Below are 17473 nucleotides of genomic sequence, written 5' to 3'. Positions count from 1 at the left end.
AACATGGATGCCCAGTCACACACCATGAGATTCCCCCTGGGACCGGTCAGCTCTGGGGGGGGGGGGGGGGGGGGGGGGGAAAGCACCTTGAATCATAAAGGGGGGCCGGCGTGAGGCCGTCCTGAGGCTCAGACACCTGGGGGACGGCTCACCAGGCGTGGAGGGAGGGGGGGGAGGGGGGGGGGGTGTATGAACTGTAAGGCACAAGACACAGCCTCTCTCAATACGACCCACGCTCAACCCACTACTCCAAGAAGCACTCAATACAAATAAAACCCCAAAACAACAAGTAGCCACTACGGGCAGAACGCTATATAATGTAGAGGAGAACACAGCCACCTTTCTGTGTAAGGCTAGTGTGACTTTGAAAGGCTTCAGAAGGCCTCATGTTTTGGACAGTGTTCCTTTCCTTGTATCTGCAAATTAATTGGAAATAATGCACCATGGCTATATTGTTATGAATTTAAATTCAGAACTTCTGAAAGTTGATGGGAAGAGTATGTCCATCAATGTACTGCGAGAGCCACTGTTAAAAATCTATTTAAAATAAATCTTCTACTCAAATATCATATTATTATGCATATAACCAACTAAAAACATTTAGGGGAAAAGCAAACCTGCATCATTCAAAGATACCCAAAACTATTATACCAGCTTCTAAGATTCTATTTCTATAGACACAACTTGTAAACATCACTGATCTTACCAATGCTATAATCAGGTTATCCACCAGATAACACATTATGGTCTACCAAGAAGAGAAAAGAACTGTAGGAAAGGGAGGGGCATAATCAAGAATCAAACTATGATCGGGAGTATAGAAATAGACTTCTGTCATTAACACACATTTTACAATTTAGTCTAAAGGCACCCAACGTTTAATTTCTTAAATGTACAGTGAAAAATGATTCCATTAAAGTGAACTTCTCTTTCTCCAATTAACCTTATTCAGTTATAAACCAATTTGTCTAATTTAGAATCGCATTCCAAATAACATTTGTAGCATTATGAACTGTAACAGTTGCGTGTCAGGGCTGGGGAATTATTTATAAGTTTGGGAGTTCAGGAATAATATCAATCCTAAGAACCGTCCATCCTTCATGATTTTGCTATTTCAGCTAATGACCTGACAGATGCCAATCAATCCAAAACATTCACTTGGTTTTTGTACTGTTTTGTACATTTGGCAATATCTTGTCTTACATAAGTTTGGGTCAATCCCAAAGTTTATATAAAGTCACCTATATTAAAAAAAGAAAAGAAAATATAGAAATCCTTTATGAAGGAAAACACTTTGAATGAATCAAAAACAATATTTTTCATCTTGCTCATAGAAATCGTTCCCTATAGTTACAAGTGATAAGCTCATTGGTCAGTTGGTTGAGCCCCTGGCTGTATATAATCCAATCAGCTGTTAGGATGGAGTCCGGTGAAAGGAAATGCCACGCAGCTCCTTGACGAGGGAAGAGTGTGCGGGCTGGTGAGGGGTACCACCTGTCCTCAGCAGGGAAGGGAGCGGGGGCAGGCTGGTGAGAGGAGAGAGTGGGGGCTGGTGAGGGGAGGGGGGGCAGGCTGGTGAGGGGAGGGGGGGCAGGCTGGTGAGGGGAGAGAGTGGGGGCTGTTGAGGGGAGAGTGGGCAGGCTGGTGAGGGGAGGGGGGGCAGGCTGGTGAGGGGAGGGGGGGCAGGCTGGTGAGGGGAGAGTGTGGGGGCTGTTGAGAGGAGGAGGGGCAGGCTGGTGAGGGGCAGAGTGGGCAGGCTGGTGAGGGGTACTGCCTGTCTTCAGCAGGGAGGTGAGAGTTGGCAGGCTGTTTGGGGGGGGGGGGGCTGATGGGGGGGGGGGAACGCCTGTCTTCAGCATACGAGTCGTCTCCACGGTCGCTGGGAGATGCCTTTACATCACAGCACACTTCTTCTCCTCCGACGGCATGTTCCCGTCTGCCTTCTCCATCTCCAGGATGATCCGCTTGAACACCTCCACGGCGGTCTGCATGGGAACAGGAACAGGAAGTGGGTCACACCAAACAAACGCAGCCGCCCCAGTTCAGTGCGTGGTGGTCAGCCAAGGGGGCGATCACAACTCTTTACCTGAAGAGTTACAAGAACTACATATCTGAAGAACTAAACATATGAAGGACCACACATCTGAAGAACTACACATCTTAGAGGGTTTCTATTTATTTTCTCTGAGACACAAATGATTAACTCAAATGATTAAACTCACTGTAAACCACGGACTGCTATAATGGCCAGTGTGTAGCCCTTATAGCAGTCCGCAACACGGACATGTTGCTTCTTGGTCTGATAAAAATGGACATGGTATCAGTGTTTCCCCTAGGATGGAGTTGCAGCAGTGGAGGTAAAATTATTTTTTTTTTCCTGCTCGCAATTTTTTATTGTGTGCTTGCAAAGCGCACCCTACCGTGAGGTTTCTATGTGTCTGCCGGCAGTCATGAGCAGGGGAAATATGGAAAGATTGAACATAATACAAGTATAATCTTTAAAACAATTATTTACATATATTTAACAAAAAATATATTAAATCAAAAACCACCCTATACAGTAAAATCACATAACACAAATACTACAACAATCGAAAAGGTCTGTGCCTCCAACAAATAAGGAACATAAAGAGGCCATGCCTCTATTGAACAAGTTATGGGGCTCTAGAGTCAATAATGGTGACGCTACTGAAATTGTGGTTAAAAAAAGATGTATGTTGACATTTTTGCTAAAAATAAATGCCTTAAAAATAAGTAGATTTTTCCAAACTAATGGTTGCAGTAAGACCATAAAGAGCCAATGCCAATGGGAAACGTTTTGGGGCTCTAGAGTCAATAATGGCAACGCTATTGAAATTGTTGCTAAATAAAAAATCCTCAAAAATAAGAAAAGATATATTTTTCAAAACTAAAGGATGTAGTAGAACCATAAAGAGGCCATGCCTCTATGGAACGAGTTTTGGGGCTCTAGAGTCAATAATGGTGACGCTATTGAAATTGTTGCTAAATAAAAAATCCTCAAAAATAAGAAGAGATATATTTTACAAAACTAAATGTTGTAGTAGGACCATTAAGAGGCCAGTGAGTCTGTTGACGTCACCACACCGAATGGCCTAAACTAACTTCTCCCGACAAAACGTTAATTTCGCCTCGTTGAATTGCCAAATAACAAATTTTTCGACCACACAAGATCTGCATAACGGGGCGAAGATGGGAAAGAAGAATGGACAAAAGAAAAATACTGCTGCAGAATCCAATAACGAAGGAGAAACCCCGAACAGCTCTCCTGCACAGGTACACATGAGGAAGCTAGCTCCGAGCCACACGAGGCTAGCTTAGCAAAGGTCTTGGAGGAGATACGGGACTTTCGTAAAGACACGAAACAACAGCTAAACGATATCAAAGCTGAGCTCACCAATGTCAATGCTAAGCTAGCGGAGCACTAGCGGCGCCAGGATTTTGATTGTGGGTGGGCCTCCAGAAAACTGGATGGGCCAGTTAAAATAAGCCAAAAAAAAAAAACGGGTTCCCCTTCATCTCCGTTTCAGCGCCTTTCTGCGGCACTGAGGACAGCAACTCAGTAGCCTACCTGTGTGGCTCTTGTCTTGCTGTCCTCAGCTCAGAGCTGAAGCGGACAAAGACACACACCTTGGCAGTAAGCCTAAGTTCATTTATCTCTTTTGAATGTACAATACACAAAAAGACTGAAACTGAATTTTATCTTTGGAGGGTCTGTTTCTCTTTCCATTCATTTACCCAGCACGGCGCGCAGGGAACTGTCCAAAATGATTTAACTGTTTCTTATAAATTCAGAATGACAAAAGAACTGTATGGACATGAAATAACAGCAGCATTGAAAGTGACACAGCTGCTAAACACAAACAGCAGGAAAAATAATTATTTCTCCTGTAGCTTATTTCTTAAGAATAATTAAATGAATAACATATTTAACCATATAAACAACAGCATAACAATCCGAGATAACTGATAAATAATTACAAATGCACACAATTCAATTCAAACTGGCTGGTGGGACTTGGGGCTGGCAGCAGGAGACGGCGGGGTTTCGTGCTGAACACAGCAAGAATCTCTTGATATTCCAGTGAATCAGTCAATTCCCTTTCAAATGAAAGCAGGGACCACGAGTTCAGTCTATCCGTCAACATTGTTGCCCTGGTGCCTGTTTTTATCCGATTGACAGCTGAAAAGAGTCTCTCCACAGTACTTGCCGTCATGGGCAATGTGAGGAGGCTGTTCATGTTGGGGAAAATATCACGGGGGCATGCGTCACGCACTTCTACGAGTGTTTCTTTTTTCTCGTAAATGGTCTTGTTGGCCTTTGCCTTTCTTTTAAGCTGCTGCACAAACACAGTGTGCTCTTCGTCTTCCACTGGAATGGAAAAGTGCGTGCTGGCGGGCCGGATGAGAGCCTTGTCACCAAAGGTGTCTGACCGTGGCAAGCAGGCAGCAGCGGCTCTCATAAAGCCGTATGTGTCGGGCTTGAAACGAATGTTCAGCTCCATCATCTGCTTGTCCAGTATGTCATTCCATAATTTAATTTCTGTAGGATTGAGCATCACCTGCAGTTTTGCTGTGCAGGTGATGAGTTGCCCAGTAGAATCAACGTGCGTATTGCAGCCTGTGGGCGGGCAGTCCACACGTGGGGTAGAAGCCGCTGATTGGCTGAGAAGCTTTTACTCAACGCTCCCCTCAGGCTGCTTATTGGATGAGCAGCTAGAATGAAAATCACTCACTACTCACTATAGGCCTGGGTCAAAATGGGCAGGCCCGGACCTAAAATGGGTGGGCCCAGGCCCACCCAGGCCGAATGGTAGCGCCGCGGGTGTAGCGGCGGCAGAGATATGAATTGAAAATGTGGAGGACCGTGTTCAAAATGTTGAACAGGTGCTAAGCAAGATGATAAAGGTGATGAATCAGCAGGAGAATAAACTGCCTGACCAAGAGGAAAGATCCCGACGGGACAATCTAAGGATATATAATGTTCCCGAGGGAGCAGACGGTCCTTCTCTGGTGGAGTTCGTGCAGAAGTTACTACGGGAAACATTGGAGGTCCCCCCCACCAGGGAGCTTGGCATTGAAAGAGCGCACCGGGCGCTCGCCCCGAGGCCGTCCGGAGACAGAGGACGAGCCGCGGTCAATAATAATAAGGTTTCTCCGCTACACAACTAAAGAGGAGGTTTTACGCAAGGCATGGGAGAAAAATAAGGTATTTTTGAACGGGAGACCGATTTATTTCGATCAAGATTACCCCTCCAGCTATTCTACAAAAGCGTAAAGATTACTCCGAGGCAAAGCGTGTGTTAAACAGTGTTGAACGTTACTTTAAAAAAGTAAATGGTAAAAGTTAGTAAAAGTTATGGTTACTCACTACTTGTTCCAAAAAGTAACTGAGTTAGTAACTGAATTACTCTATAATAAAAGTAACTAGTTACCAGGGAAAGTAACCTTTTGCGTTACTGTAAAAGAAAAAAAAAAGTTGCTATATGTCAAAGAATTTGGATTTTTCTGACCCGTTTTCACTTGGCCTTAATGTGTTAAATGGTTGAACTGCCCATTCAAGGCCCTGATATGCTTCCAACTGAGGCCCCGTCCACACTAACTCGGGTAAATCTACAATGCGTTTTCTATGTGAAAACGCTGGGTTGGCGTTGTAGTATGGACTGGGTAGACGGAGGCTTTCAGAAACGATGACGTTCGGTTGCCATGACACTGCCACAAGCTTGCGCTCGAGACCAAGACGCTCATCAAAAAAATTGTAGGCGAAACGCAAATGATGATCTCTCTGTACAATGTACTAATTTATCTCCAGAAACAACTCGACATATTGGCTCAAACATATTCGTTTCTCCAACGCCGGAGGCGAGCGCTGTTCTTGATGTTCTTCAGTGATGGTAAAAAACCCCGAAAGACAGACAAGACCGGGTCAAAAATGATTAACCAGCTGATCAACTGTAAATATCAGCTGATCGCGCGCCTGTAATCTAAACAGAGAGGCGTGGCGGAGTTACGTAACCATGACAACAACTGTTTATCAAAATAATTTCAGTGTGGAACGTGGATGCAAAACATTCCGAAAACGATATGAAAACGATAGTGTGGATGGAGATAATTTTCATTGCGGATGTGCGTTTTTACATTTACCTGGGTTAGTGTGGATGGGGCCTGAATTTCAGTTTGCTTGGTTTCAAAGGCTGTGGAACATCTGCCGAATACTACAGAAAATGCCAACTTTTCATCGAATTGCTCCGGACACTATTTCTGCTGCTTCATCGAATCTGTTTTGTGTGTGCGTTTGCGTGTGTGTGTGGCGCGCGTGTCCTGGCTTGTGTGTAAAAACACTGGCTCCGATTGGCTACCATGAAACATGACTCTGCCTTATGGCTGGTTCAGACTACACGATTCTCAGACATTCCTCCACGATTTAACATGTCACACTATACGATCACAGCGCCAGGAAATCGGGCCTTGTCTCGTCGGCCTTGTCTCGTCGTACTTATACTTGTATCATTCACGCAAGATAATTAGAAAATCTAAGGTTTAGAACTAACATAAATGTTTTTTACATTTTTGTCATAAAGATTCCAGTAGTTTTTATATCTGCTCAATGCAGCAATTCTTCACAGTAGTTGCGTTGCGCGTGACATGAACGATACAAAGTAGAGCAGCAACAACGTAGCCTAGCAACAACGTAGCCTAGCAACAAAGCGTCAACAATGGATCCCGAGTACCTAGCACTAGGCATTATGCTGGCGGTCCTCTGCACAGAAACGGAAAGGAAGAAAAAGAAAAAAAGATTGTGGACTCGTTCTTGGGTTGCACGAAGAGGAGAGCTCGGAATGTCGGTGCTACATACCGAACTGGAGGTAATGTTTTACGAACATAATAAGTTGAACACTGCGCGTGAGCTCCAGCAGTTCGCGGGGTTCCCTCATGTCAACATGGATACGTCATGCGATTCCCCAAAAAATTCTGACATGCTAAACTTTTCGTCGTTGGGTTTTCGGAAGTCGTAGACGAAAACATCGCAGATCGCAAGCATGTCACATTACAAGACCTCGTCTCGTCGCCGACCTTTCAAAATCGTGTACGATTCGCAAATTTGTCTGCGACGAAAGAATCGGGGCAAAATTGGGCTGAAATCTTGTAGTCTAAACCAGCCATTAGCCAATTATAATCGCTTACCTCGTTGTTAACCAGGGTCTATTCAGAAATTCTTAAGTTGAATTTACTACCTTTTAACACCATTTTTAATACCTTCACCATATTTTTTAATACCAGCACGACTTCAAGAGAGACCATAGGAGATGGATTAATCAAGATGTCCCAACGGGACTTGGTCTATAATTAATAGTTAAAACATAGTTAATCAATATGTCACAAAGTAGACATAAACAGAGTGCCAGCGAGAGAGTTTTTGTGTCCAGTGTTGAAGTTAAGTTATAATTACCTCGTTAATATTGTTATTACAGTGTTGGTTTTACATGAAATAGTACCGCGTAGTAACGCGTTACACACAACACTAGCCGCGTTTACATGGACACTTCTGATCCGATTAGATTTCTAATTGGAATAGATCTATTCCTATCATGCAATCCAAATGTACTGTATATAGGCCCATGGCATTTACCAAAGTGGTAAGCTTACGTTCGTATGTCTCTCCCGCACAACTGTTATGTTGGTCTGGACTTATATGACATATGTAAGGGATAATGTTATAGCACAGAACGCCGGTCATTATCGGGTAAATAAGCCCAGACCGGGCGAACCGGACCGCGATGCGAAGCGGAGGTGTCTTGCTTCGCCCTGAAGGGTCATATTTTCGATAATGACCGGCGACGTTCTATACATTATTACACGGCTCCTTGCCAAAACAGCAGAGAAATAGTCCGCCACAGACGTTGACATCGCTTAGAAACCGGACGCGCTGGGGTTGATAAATTACCGGACTACTTACGGAGTGAGAAGAAAGACGTGAATCAGACAAAAAAATCCACTTTCCTTGACAGTGGTCAAGTTCAGTATGCATAAAAGTACTGACTGACCAATTGCGAAATACAGCAGCTGCTGTTGCCATCTCTCCAAGTCAAAAAGTAGCCGCACCCACCCCAAACTGTATTAGAGAATTGAATTCCGAATGAGCCGTATATATGATCATTTTTTATTCCGATTGAGCTGTTCTTCCACTTCTAATCGGATCAGAAGTGTCCATGTAAACGCGGCTGTCTAGCGCAAATTCACACCAGTGTACTTTCGATAGAGGGATTATCAGTCTAGTCACTCCCCGCTCTACGAGCATGTCATATGCAGAAAGAGACGAGAGTGACAAGAGCCGCAATCATGTTTTGTTGTGCGGTTGGTTGCACAAACCGTTTTAATAAGTCTGATTATCCCATTTATTCTACTTCTTGCTAGCCAACATAAAACAATTCAAATACTTTACTAATTATGCTTTTCCTTATTCGTATTTCATGCTTATTAAATGTATACTCTGTTTGATTTAATCTCCCTCAAAAAGTAGTCCCCGTTAATTACGATCGACCAAACATGTTTTTGACACCTCGAGAGGCATTATCCCAGTTATTATACCATGGTCACTTGCCAAAGAAAAGGATTAAAGATCATTCATTTATATTTCCATGCGTTTTACAATCCAAATATAGTTTTTCACATAAATAGGACGGACCTTAGCTACGACTTGGCAACGGGAGGTATTTTAGTCAGCTGAGCTATGAGACAGAGCTAACGTTATGGATTGTACATATTAATAATTCGTCCCAGCCTTCATACCACAGATACTACAGGGCCTATAGCATATAACCGCATTTTCTGAATACAGTTTAATTTAACAGTAAGCTGACAACATCTCTAATTAACACCTGCAACTGCAAATTAACCACACGGAGATAACCATGGCAACCGGTCAAACAAGTGTTCTTTTTGTGACCATCCTTTAAAGATCGATTCCTCCAGCCAGAGGTCCGAAAATATGCATTTCCCAATTATTGTCTTTCAAATGACTTTGAACTAACAGAAGCGAACTCGCGAAGTGGGTATAACTAAACAAGCCGGCTATATCCAGTTTGTTTTAGCTCACGCACCACGTGACATCAGTTATCGCTCAGGTCCTACTCGCAACATAAAAATAAATCCACGCAAGTTTTAGTAATTTTAGGAGATAGGCCTGCACGTAAATTACACCAATTGAAAAACTCATAGGCCTTGTTGGAAATGTAATACCTCGTCAGATGACTTTTATTACTTTTTAATATTTTTTAATGGCCTTAATTTGGGCTAATTTCATTTACTACCTATTAGTACCTTTAACAACCCCGCGAAAACCCTGTCAACCCACCCGGTCTCCTCAATAGCAGTTTGTAATTGGAGCCAGGGGTTCGTTCGGATTACTCAGTTTATTCAATCAATTCATAATTACGCACTTTATTTTTCGTACAGTAACGGTAACGGCGTTGTTACGACGGAAATAGTAATAAGTTAAGATTACCCCCTTACGGAAAAAATAACGGCGTGACCTAACGCCGTTCTTTTAAACGGCGTTATTACCAACACTGGTGTTAAAGCAGAGGAATATCCGCTTCCAGACCCCGTTCCCAGCTTAACTACGAGTTTACTACGAAGACGAGACGAGGCTTTACAGACAGCGATGGAGGCAACCAAGGACATGAAAGACAGAGGACTGCCCGTCACCGCCATCACACAATGGCGGCTGAACACGCTTCGCCTGGGACACGGTGGGACAGAGGCAGAGGGGAACGGGAGAGGAGCGAGAGCGGAACACCAGGGAGAAACTGCGTGCCTTCAGGAGACAAGGCTCGTCCCCCACAGGAGAAGAGCTATAAGTTATGAGTAATGTGGTGAGCTAAACAATCTCTTGAGTTAAACAGTGCCAGGTTCAAATTACTAAAAATGCAGCGATCAAGATGTGACTTTCCCTTTTTTTTTTATTACTTTCGCATCCATTCTTTCCTCCTTATTTGAATGAGAATATATACATGGGAGTGACACAGATACTTTTTTCTTTTTGGGTAATGGACAGATGCTGCAGTGGGGGCCCTCAGCCTACAGGTAGAAGAGGACTTCCTCCACCGCTAGGCTTTATTTTCAGCTTAGCTCAGGGTCACTTACAAGAGACCCCAACCTTGGTACCACACCTGTTTTATTGTTCTGTTAACAGAAACATACATGTTTCTATGTTCTGGTTGTTCAGGGAGTAGTTTTGTTTTGTGTATATTAATGTTACATAGACAGATAAATATGTATGTCTAGTTGCAAAGTGAAATTCATCTCATATAATATTAATGGGCTTTTGAATCCAATTAAGCGTAGTAAAATTTTATCTAAAATGAAGAAAGAACAGGCCCACATAGTATACCTTCAGGAAACTCATTTAAGATATAATGAACATGGAAAACTCAAGAGAATTGGCTTCAACAATTTGTTTTTGTCATATAAATTAGGGCATAGAAGAGGAGTTGTTATCCTTATTTCTAACAGGCTTAATTTTGAAAAGGTATTTGAAATGGGAGATAAAAAGGGTAGATTAATTTTAGCAAGAGGAAATATAGATGGTCGGCCAATAACTTTATTAAATATATATGGGGCCCCTGGAAGTGATGTTAGCTTCTTTAAAAAAATCACTAATATTATGGCAACAGAAACAGTAGGACTTCTGGTCTGCGGGGGGATTTAAACGTACACCTTCAACCCGGGTTGGATAGCTCAAGTAAAAAAAACCTTGAAAAAAAGTCCCTACATAGAAAAGTAAACACTTTTTGAGGAGGTGGGTCTAATCAACATGTGGAGAAACCTTTTCCCTAACAGGAGAGATTATACACACTACTCTGCCCCACACTCCTCGTATTCAAGAATAGATTATTTTGTAACATTTGGAAAAGATAAGGACGTAATGAATGACTGTGGAATTGGGATGATAGATCTAAGTGACCATGCACCTATCTACTTATATGTTGACTTTAACCTGCAACCAAAGAATACCACATGGAAATTAATTCAAGTCTGCTCAATGATTCTAAATTTAAGGAACGAATTACGAGGAAACAAGCCTCTAATTAGAATCTAATGACAATGATGAGGTCACGCCTCCCATTCTATGGGATGCCTTTTACGGCTGTATTAAGTGGGAACATTATAGCTTTTTCATCATACAAGAAGAAAATGAGGAATAAAAAAAATTGCAAAACAAATTGAAGGAACTAGAAAGGAAACATAAATTACATTTTGAGCAAAAGATATTGGAGGATATAAAAAAATTAGGAGCGAAATCAATGATTTAGCTACACAAGCAGTTAATAAAAATTGAATGTTCTTGAAGGTGTTTAACAAAACCTTATACTCTAATGTCCCAGTAGGAAATATATTGACTATATTGCCCAAATTGACAATTTTCTGCGTTCTTTAGATTTACCCACATTAAATGAAGAACAAAATGAAATAATGACTGCTGATATAACAAAAGGGGAATTAAAAAATGCGATAAGTAGACTTAAATCAAATAAATCGCCAGGATCAGACGGCTATACAGCCGAGTGGTGTAAGGAATTTAAAGAGGAATCAACACCTATTATGCTTCCAACACTGAACTGGGCTTTAAAAAAGGTGCAAACGCCACCCAGCTTGAAGGAGACTATCATATCGGCTATACCAAAAGAAGGCAAGGATGAGATGGATGTGGTTCATATCGACCAATATCTGTTCTTAACGTGAATTACAGATTATTTTCCTAGATTATGGCTAGACGATTAGAAGAGTTCTTACCCACATTGATTCATAATGACCAGACAGATTTTATACAGCAACGCCAAACGCAAGGCAATATAAGAAAGACATGACACATCATAGATTATATACAAAAAATTAAGACTGAGGCAATAGTGATAAGTGTTGACGCTGAAAAAGCATTTGATTTAGTTAATTGGGTTTTTCTTTACTGAGTGTTAGACAGGTTTGGCCTTCATGATACACTCATAAAAAACTAAACAGGCACTGTATGAAAATCCTATGGCCAGAATTAAAGTCAACGAATATTTATCTAATAGTTTTACCCTAGAAAGAGGCACCAGACAGGGCTGTGCATGGTCACCCTTAATTTTCGTGCTATATTTAGAACCATTGGCTCAACATATTAGACAAAACAAAGATATATGGGGAATTTCTATTAAAGAGAGACTATAAATTGGCCTGTTATGTGGATGATATTGTGTTTTTTGGGGCAGCCGACAAACACTTTACCTAAATTGATGGAATAATTTGAACAATATGGTAAATTGTCGGGATACAAGGTTAACATAGGTAAGACCCAACTACTTTCATATAATTACAGCCCACCTGAAGAAATACCCATTGATATGGCAAACAAAATCCATCAGGTATTCAGGGATTAACATACCCATAGATCTTACAAAATTATTAGAATGTAATTACCTACCAGTACAGAAAAAAATTAAGGAAGATACAGCAAGATGGAACCTAATCCCTTTCTATTAAAATTATTTGAATTGAATCTATTAAAATTAGTATATTACCTTGATTATTGTACCTTTTTCAGACCCTACCAATTGAGATCAATCAAAACCAATTCAATGAATGGGAAAAAATGCTGTCAAGATATATATAACAAAGCAAAAGACCAAGGGTCCATCTCAAAACTCTACAACTGACAAAAGAAAAAGGGGGATGGGGTCTACCCTCTCTCAGAGACTATTTCTATTTATTGGTGCAACCCAAAATATAATGCTCAATGGAAATCTATTGAAGAGAAAATGTGTTCCACCCAATACAGGCAGTTATAGCAGACAATAATTTACAAAATTACATAAACAGTATTGAGAATCCATGGGTGAAATGTACTTTAAAAATGTGGAAAACTATCATAAAAGAGTATAAATTAGAAGGTGATATTATGTTTCTTAAATGGTGTGCAAATGACTCAGACTTCATTCCTAACCAACTCTACAGTAGATTTAATGTACTGTACACTTAAGGGATTAACAGCTTTATGTAAGGTAGTGAAAGGAGGAACAGTGCTTAGTTTTGATTCACTCAAAGAGAAATACCTTTTGGAAAAATAGGAATTTTTTTGGGGAAAAAACGGTATCTGCAAATGCGGCTTTATGTTAATATGAAGATGAAAAATGTGTTGGAGACAAATGTAAACTTGATAGAAATGTTTAGGAAAGCATATAACTCTGATGTGAATGGGAGAATAGTTTCATGTGCGTACAAAATGCTGTCAATTCTTAAAACACATTCAACTGTATACATTAGGCAAAAATGGGAACAAGAAGGTGGGATGAATGTATCTGAAGAGGGATGGACAATCATGTGGAGGTTTCATTGGAAATGTACCAGTTCACAGTAATGGAGGGAATATAACTGGAAGAACTTGATTAGATACTTTATAATACCCTCTCAGAAATCCCACTATGATGGAATACCCCCTATATGTTAGAGGAACTGCGGTAACCAGAACGCAAACCACTTCCACGTTTTTTGGGACTGCCCTGTTATCAAAGACCACTGGAAGGGGATACACAATGCCCTACAAGACATTTTCAAAGATGTTCTGCCTTTAGAAATCAAGACTATGTACTTTGGGAATTTACCTATGTCCTGAATGAAAAAGGACAAATACTTATTGAACATTCTGTTGGTTGCAGCTAAAAAGGCTTTAACCAGGAAGTGGTTATCGCAGGAGAGCCCAACTCTCATTTACAAAATGGAAGAGATAACAGCATTTGTCAATCATAAAACAGAGCAATTTACCTCATCCTTTAAAAAGTGGATTCACTTTGTAACGCCCCTAAGGCGTGATTTTGTTCGCACAGATCACTAGTAATTTTACAAACAAACAGATTACTCCCTAACTGTTTTACTGTTCTTTCTACTTTCATTTTATTTCTTTACTTTATTGTGTCGGTATGTGTGTACTTTTGAGAGACTTTTTCAAATTTGTACTATTCAAGTCATAATGGTGAGCACACACAGAAGATATGATGAATGATGTGTCAATAATGGCGACGCTATTGAAATTTTACCATTGTGGTTGTTTTCAGTTTTGCACTTTGTAGACGGCCCCTAAGCTCGCTTCAGCCGACAGCTCTTAGAAGCCAATGCGATTCACCGTTCGCTAAAGACGGCTTGTTTGGATGAAAACAAGGTTGTAGCTGGTTCTCTAGGGTACTACATTTAGCTAGAGGTGTCAATTGTGTCGCAATGATGTTTCAAGAGATTACATAAAGATAAGCTGAAGCGCTCCTCTCTTAAAAATAAGAATTTCAGCATTGTCGGTTTCAGCGGCAGTTTGGAAAACTGGGTATATCATCACATAAGCCGTACATAAAGGCTAGGACCCATTAGTCCCTCCGAAGTCATACCATTGTTTCAGACAACCAACAATGTTGACTCAAATGCTACAACTTGATCCCAACTCTATTCCAAGCAGATACAGTAAAACCTGTCAGTAAAACCAGGATACCTCGTTCTCCTTGGCGGAGGATTCCATGAAAGCAGCTCCCCATGAATCTGCAAGTTTCTTTCCTTCCTCTGGCTTGATGACTCTGTGGAATAGATGATGGACCCTTTTAACCACCGTTCAGGATCCTTTTAACTACAACTAAATGTAACTATGGTATCTGTATAGTTGCTTTAAATTGAAAACATTTCCTTTCAAATTATGTTTGTTTTTTTCCAAAGAATTGAAATGTCAGAAAAAACATGGAAGGAAATGTGATTTCAGAATTTAAAAATACTGTATGTCATAAACCTAAGTAGGTCAAACGATCTTCATAGTATCTTCAGGCCTTGTACATCAGCTTCTTCCGCAGTATTACCTTTCCATGTGCAGATCTTTTTTGTTTCCTACGAGAACGGTAGGAACCCTAAAATTAAAAAAAAAATCAATCATATATAAAAAAAGATGTAAAGGCAAAAAGACATTACTCACAAAATGCTTTGATGAAAACAGTAGACTTACTGTATCTTTCCAACCATATCTAGTAACTTGTCATGTAGAGCCTGCACAACTTCAAAACTGTAAAGATCGAAACATCACGTAATTAATTAACATCAATAGGGTTATGGTGGTAATGGCTGCACAACACATTAAGTGTTCTGTACGACGTGTTCAATGTGTAACACAGCATGCAGATGAAAACCCCAATCTATTCACCTCTTCATGGAGGTCACTGCATACACCAGAACATAGCCATGGATGTCCATGGAGTGGGACTGGGGGAAGATTGAGTACTCATCCTGGATCAAAAGAGGATGGCCGCAATTAAAATATATTACAGCAGCAAGTTGGCCCACAATGTAATGGAGATTACATTTACTTTGATGCCTTTAACCACATAGCAAATATGGCCATTACACGTATGTATGCCTATTCACCCAATAACTGTACTGACTGCTAAAACGTACCTGTCCAGCCGTATCCACCAACTGAAGATTGAAGTCTTGGCAATTGACAGAAACCATTTTGTTGAAGGCTGAGAGATTTTAAACAATTGTTAAACATGATGCTTTAAAAAAAAATGTTTACTGTTTTACAATTGCTTACAAACGACTAGGACTACGACCACGTACTGTTTTCGATAGTGGGGTCATAGGAGTCCACGAACTGTCCTTCCACAAACTGGATAGTGAGAGAGGATTTGCCTGCAGGGAGAACATACTGATCATGTACCATACTGTCTGCAAGGTCTTCACAGACAGTTCAGAAATGCCATTGGTCGCTTCTGGAATGAATATTTTACATAATAGTAAAGTGGGCCCCAGAGAGTGGTTCAAGTTGTCCTGACAGATTCATAACATGTAAGGTGAAGCACATTGTTGGACATAACGTTACCACCATCAAAGGCTAACGTCTCAAACACCAGAAAGGCTCATTTAACCTCAAAGAGTTAACCTCAGAGAGGATCACATATGGAAACGAAACTGTTTTAGGGTGTTGAGATAAGGCCAGCAGAGGTAAACACAGGCTAGCTAGCCAGCTAGCAGTTAGCCTGACTCGTGTATATTAGCCCGCTAGCTAGCGTTAGATCCAGTTAGCCATTTAGCTAGCGTTAGCTCCAGATAGCCGAGCACAACACGGTGAACACTCACCTACAGATCGGTAACCGATCACCGCGATCTTCCGATACTTTGGTTGAGGCATGGTGTTGGGAGGGGTTGTTGGTGGGGGTGAACCCGGTTGTTCTCCGCCGGCTTTGGATGCTAAAATAAAACTTTACGGCCACATTCGTCTGACGTCACGTGACAACAACAAACTTTCCAGCCGCTGCCGACAGCCCCGCGACCCTCAGATCCCCCGGACCTCGAACCTCAGACCGAACCTCCCCCGGGCCTCGAGCTTCAGAATTCCCCGGACCTCGAGCCTCAGATCCCCAAACCTCCCCCGGGCCTCAAGCCTCAGATCCCCGACTCAGACCTCAGATTCCCGACAGCTGACACCAATGTTCCTTCGTTCACTATCTGGTGTCCGAAAGCTAACTTACTACGTTTTCAACCGATAGATCCTTAGCTCGGGTCCAGATATGTTATTGAGGGTGAGCGCTTATTGACCGCGGTGGTGAACGGAAGCTGACGTTAGAAACAGGCGCTCACAGCAGGGCGTCAGGAGGTCAGAGGTCACCCGTCGAGCGGCAAGCAATGCTCCAAATCCATTCGCTCGTAATTCAACTAAAAATAGACCTCGAGGTTTTATTATATTATACTGAGAGATTTAGTCATGTTTGTGCTATCTTTATATGATTGTCTATGATTTTTTATTTGGTAAGCGATATAAGCGATTTTCCACTAAAACGACGTGTTAGGCTGTCTGACACACATTTGATCTCAATCAAACATTCGATTATGTTGTATTTGAACGATGATGTGATTTTTGTTATGCAATGTTCATACATTATTATTTACTGGCATGGCCTTGCTATTAATTTAGCAGACCATTCCAGCAAACACATTGTATCTCTGATTAGTCAAACTGTTGTTTATCTATAAAATGTCAGTTTCACGATTAAATATGTACTTTGGTCAGGGGTAATGGTGTTGGTAAAAATAGAATCTCCCAACTAAATGAAAAGATGAGCAAAACGACAACCTTCTCCTAGCGGAGCGGTTTAATTCTGGTTATCCAGGGCTTCTGTTCTCATCCAGAAAACCTATTGTCTGTGTGACACAAAGGTAGGCCTAACAAAGGCTGCTTGAAATAGGTTTAGGGTTAGCCTAACCTTTACTCAAAGGGCCACCAGTGACCAAAATGCCACTCTACCCCTCGCCATCAGTTCTTAATGCGTGGTGAATCGGTCAATATCAATACACTTATTTCTGTGCTTAGATCATTTCGGTTTTATATCTATTTGGGACCTCAGTGGTGGAACGAGCTCCCTACCGATGTCAGGATCGCAGAGTCGCTCAC

The 17473-nt window shown here is 41.4% G+C and overlaps 1 protein-coding gene across 1 annotated transcript; it reads right to left on the bottom strand.

The window, feature by feature from the left end:
• Positions 1 to 59: 59 nt before the first annotated feature.
• LOC307084115 (GTP-binding protein Rheb-like) lies at positions 60 to 16656 on the bottom strand. Its single transcript, XM_079748336.1, has 8 exons — positions 16162 to 16656; positions 15643 to 15714; positions 15478 to 15545; positions 15227 to 15309; positions 15032 to 15088; positions 14889 to 14936; positions 14534 to 14615; positions 60 to 1985 (listed from the first exon to the last, which is right to left on the bottom strand). Exons 1-8 carry the CDS (start codon positions 16211 to 16213, stop codon positions 1893 to 1895), a joined length of 555 nt encoding a protein of 184 aa, XP_079604462.1. The 5' UTR covers positions 16214 to 16656; the 3' UTR covers positions 60 to 1892.
• Positions 16657 to 17473: the final 817 nt, after the last annotated feature.

Source organism: Pollachius pollachius (genome assembly GCF_949987615.1).
Source record: "Pollachius pollachius genome assembly, chromosome: 12".
Classification (NCBI taxonomy): domain Eukaryota; kingdom Metazoa; phylum Chordata; class Actinopteri; order Gadiformes; family Gadidae; genus Pollachius; species Pollachius pollachius.
This window is presented reverse-complemented; position numbering and strand designations above follow the sequence as displayed.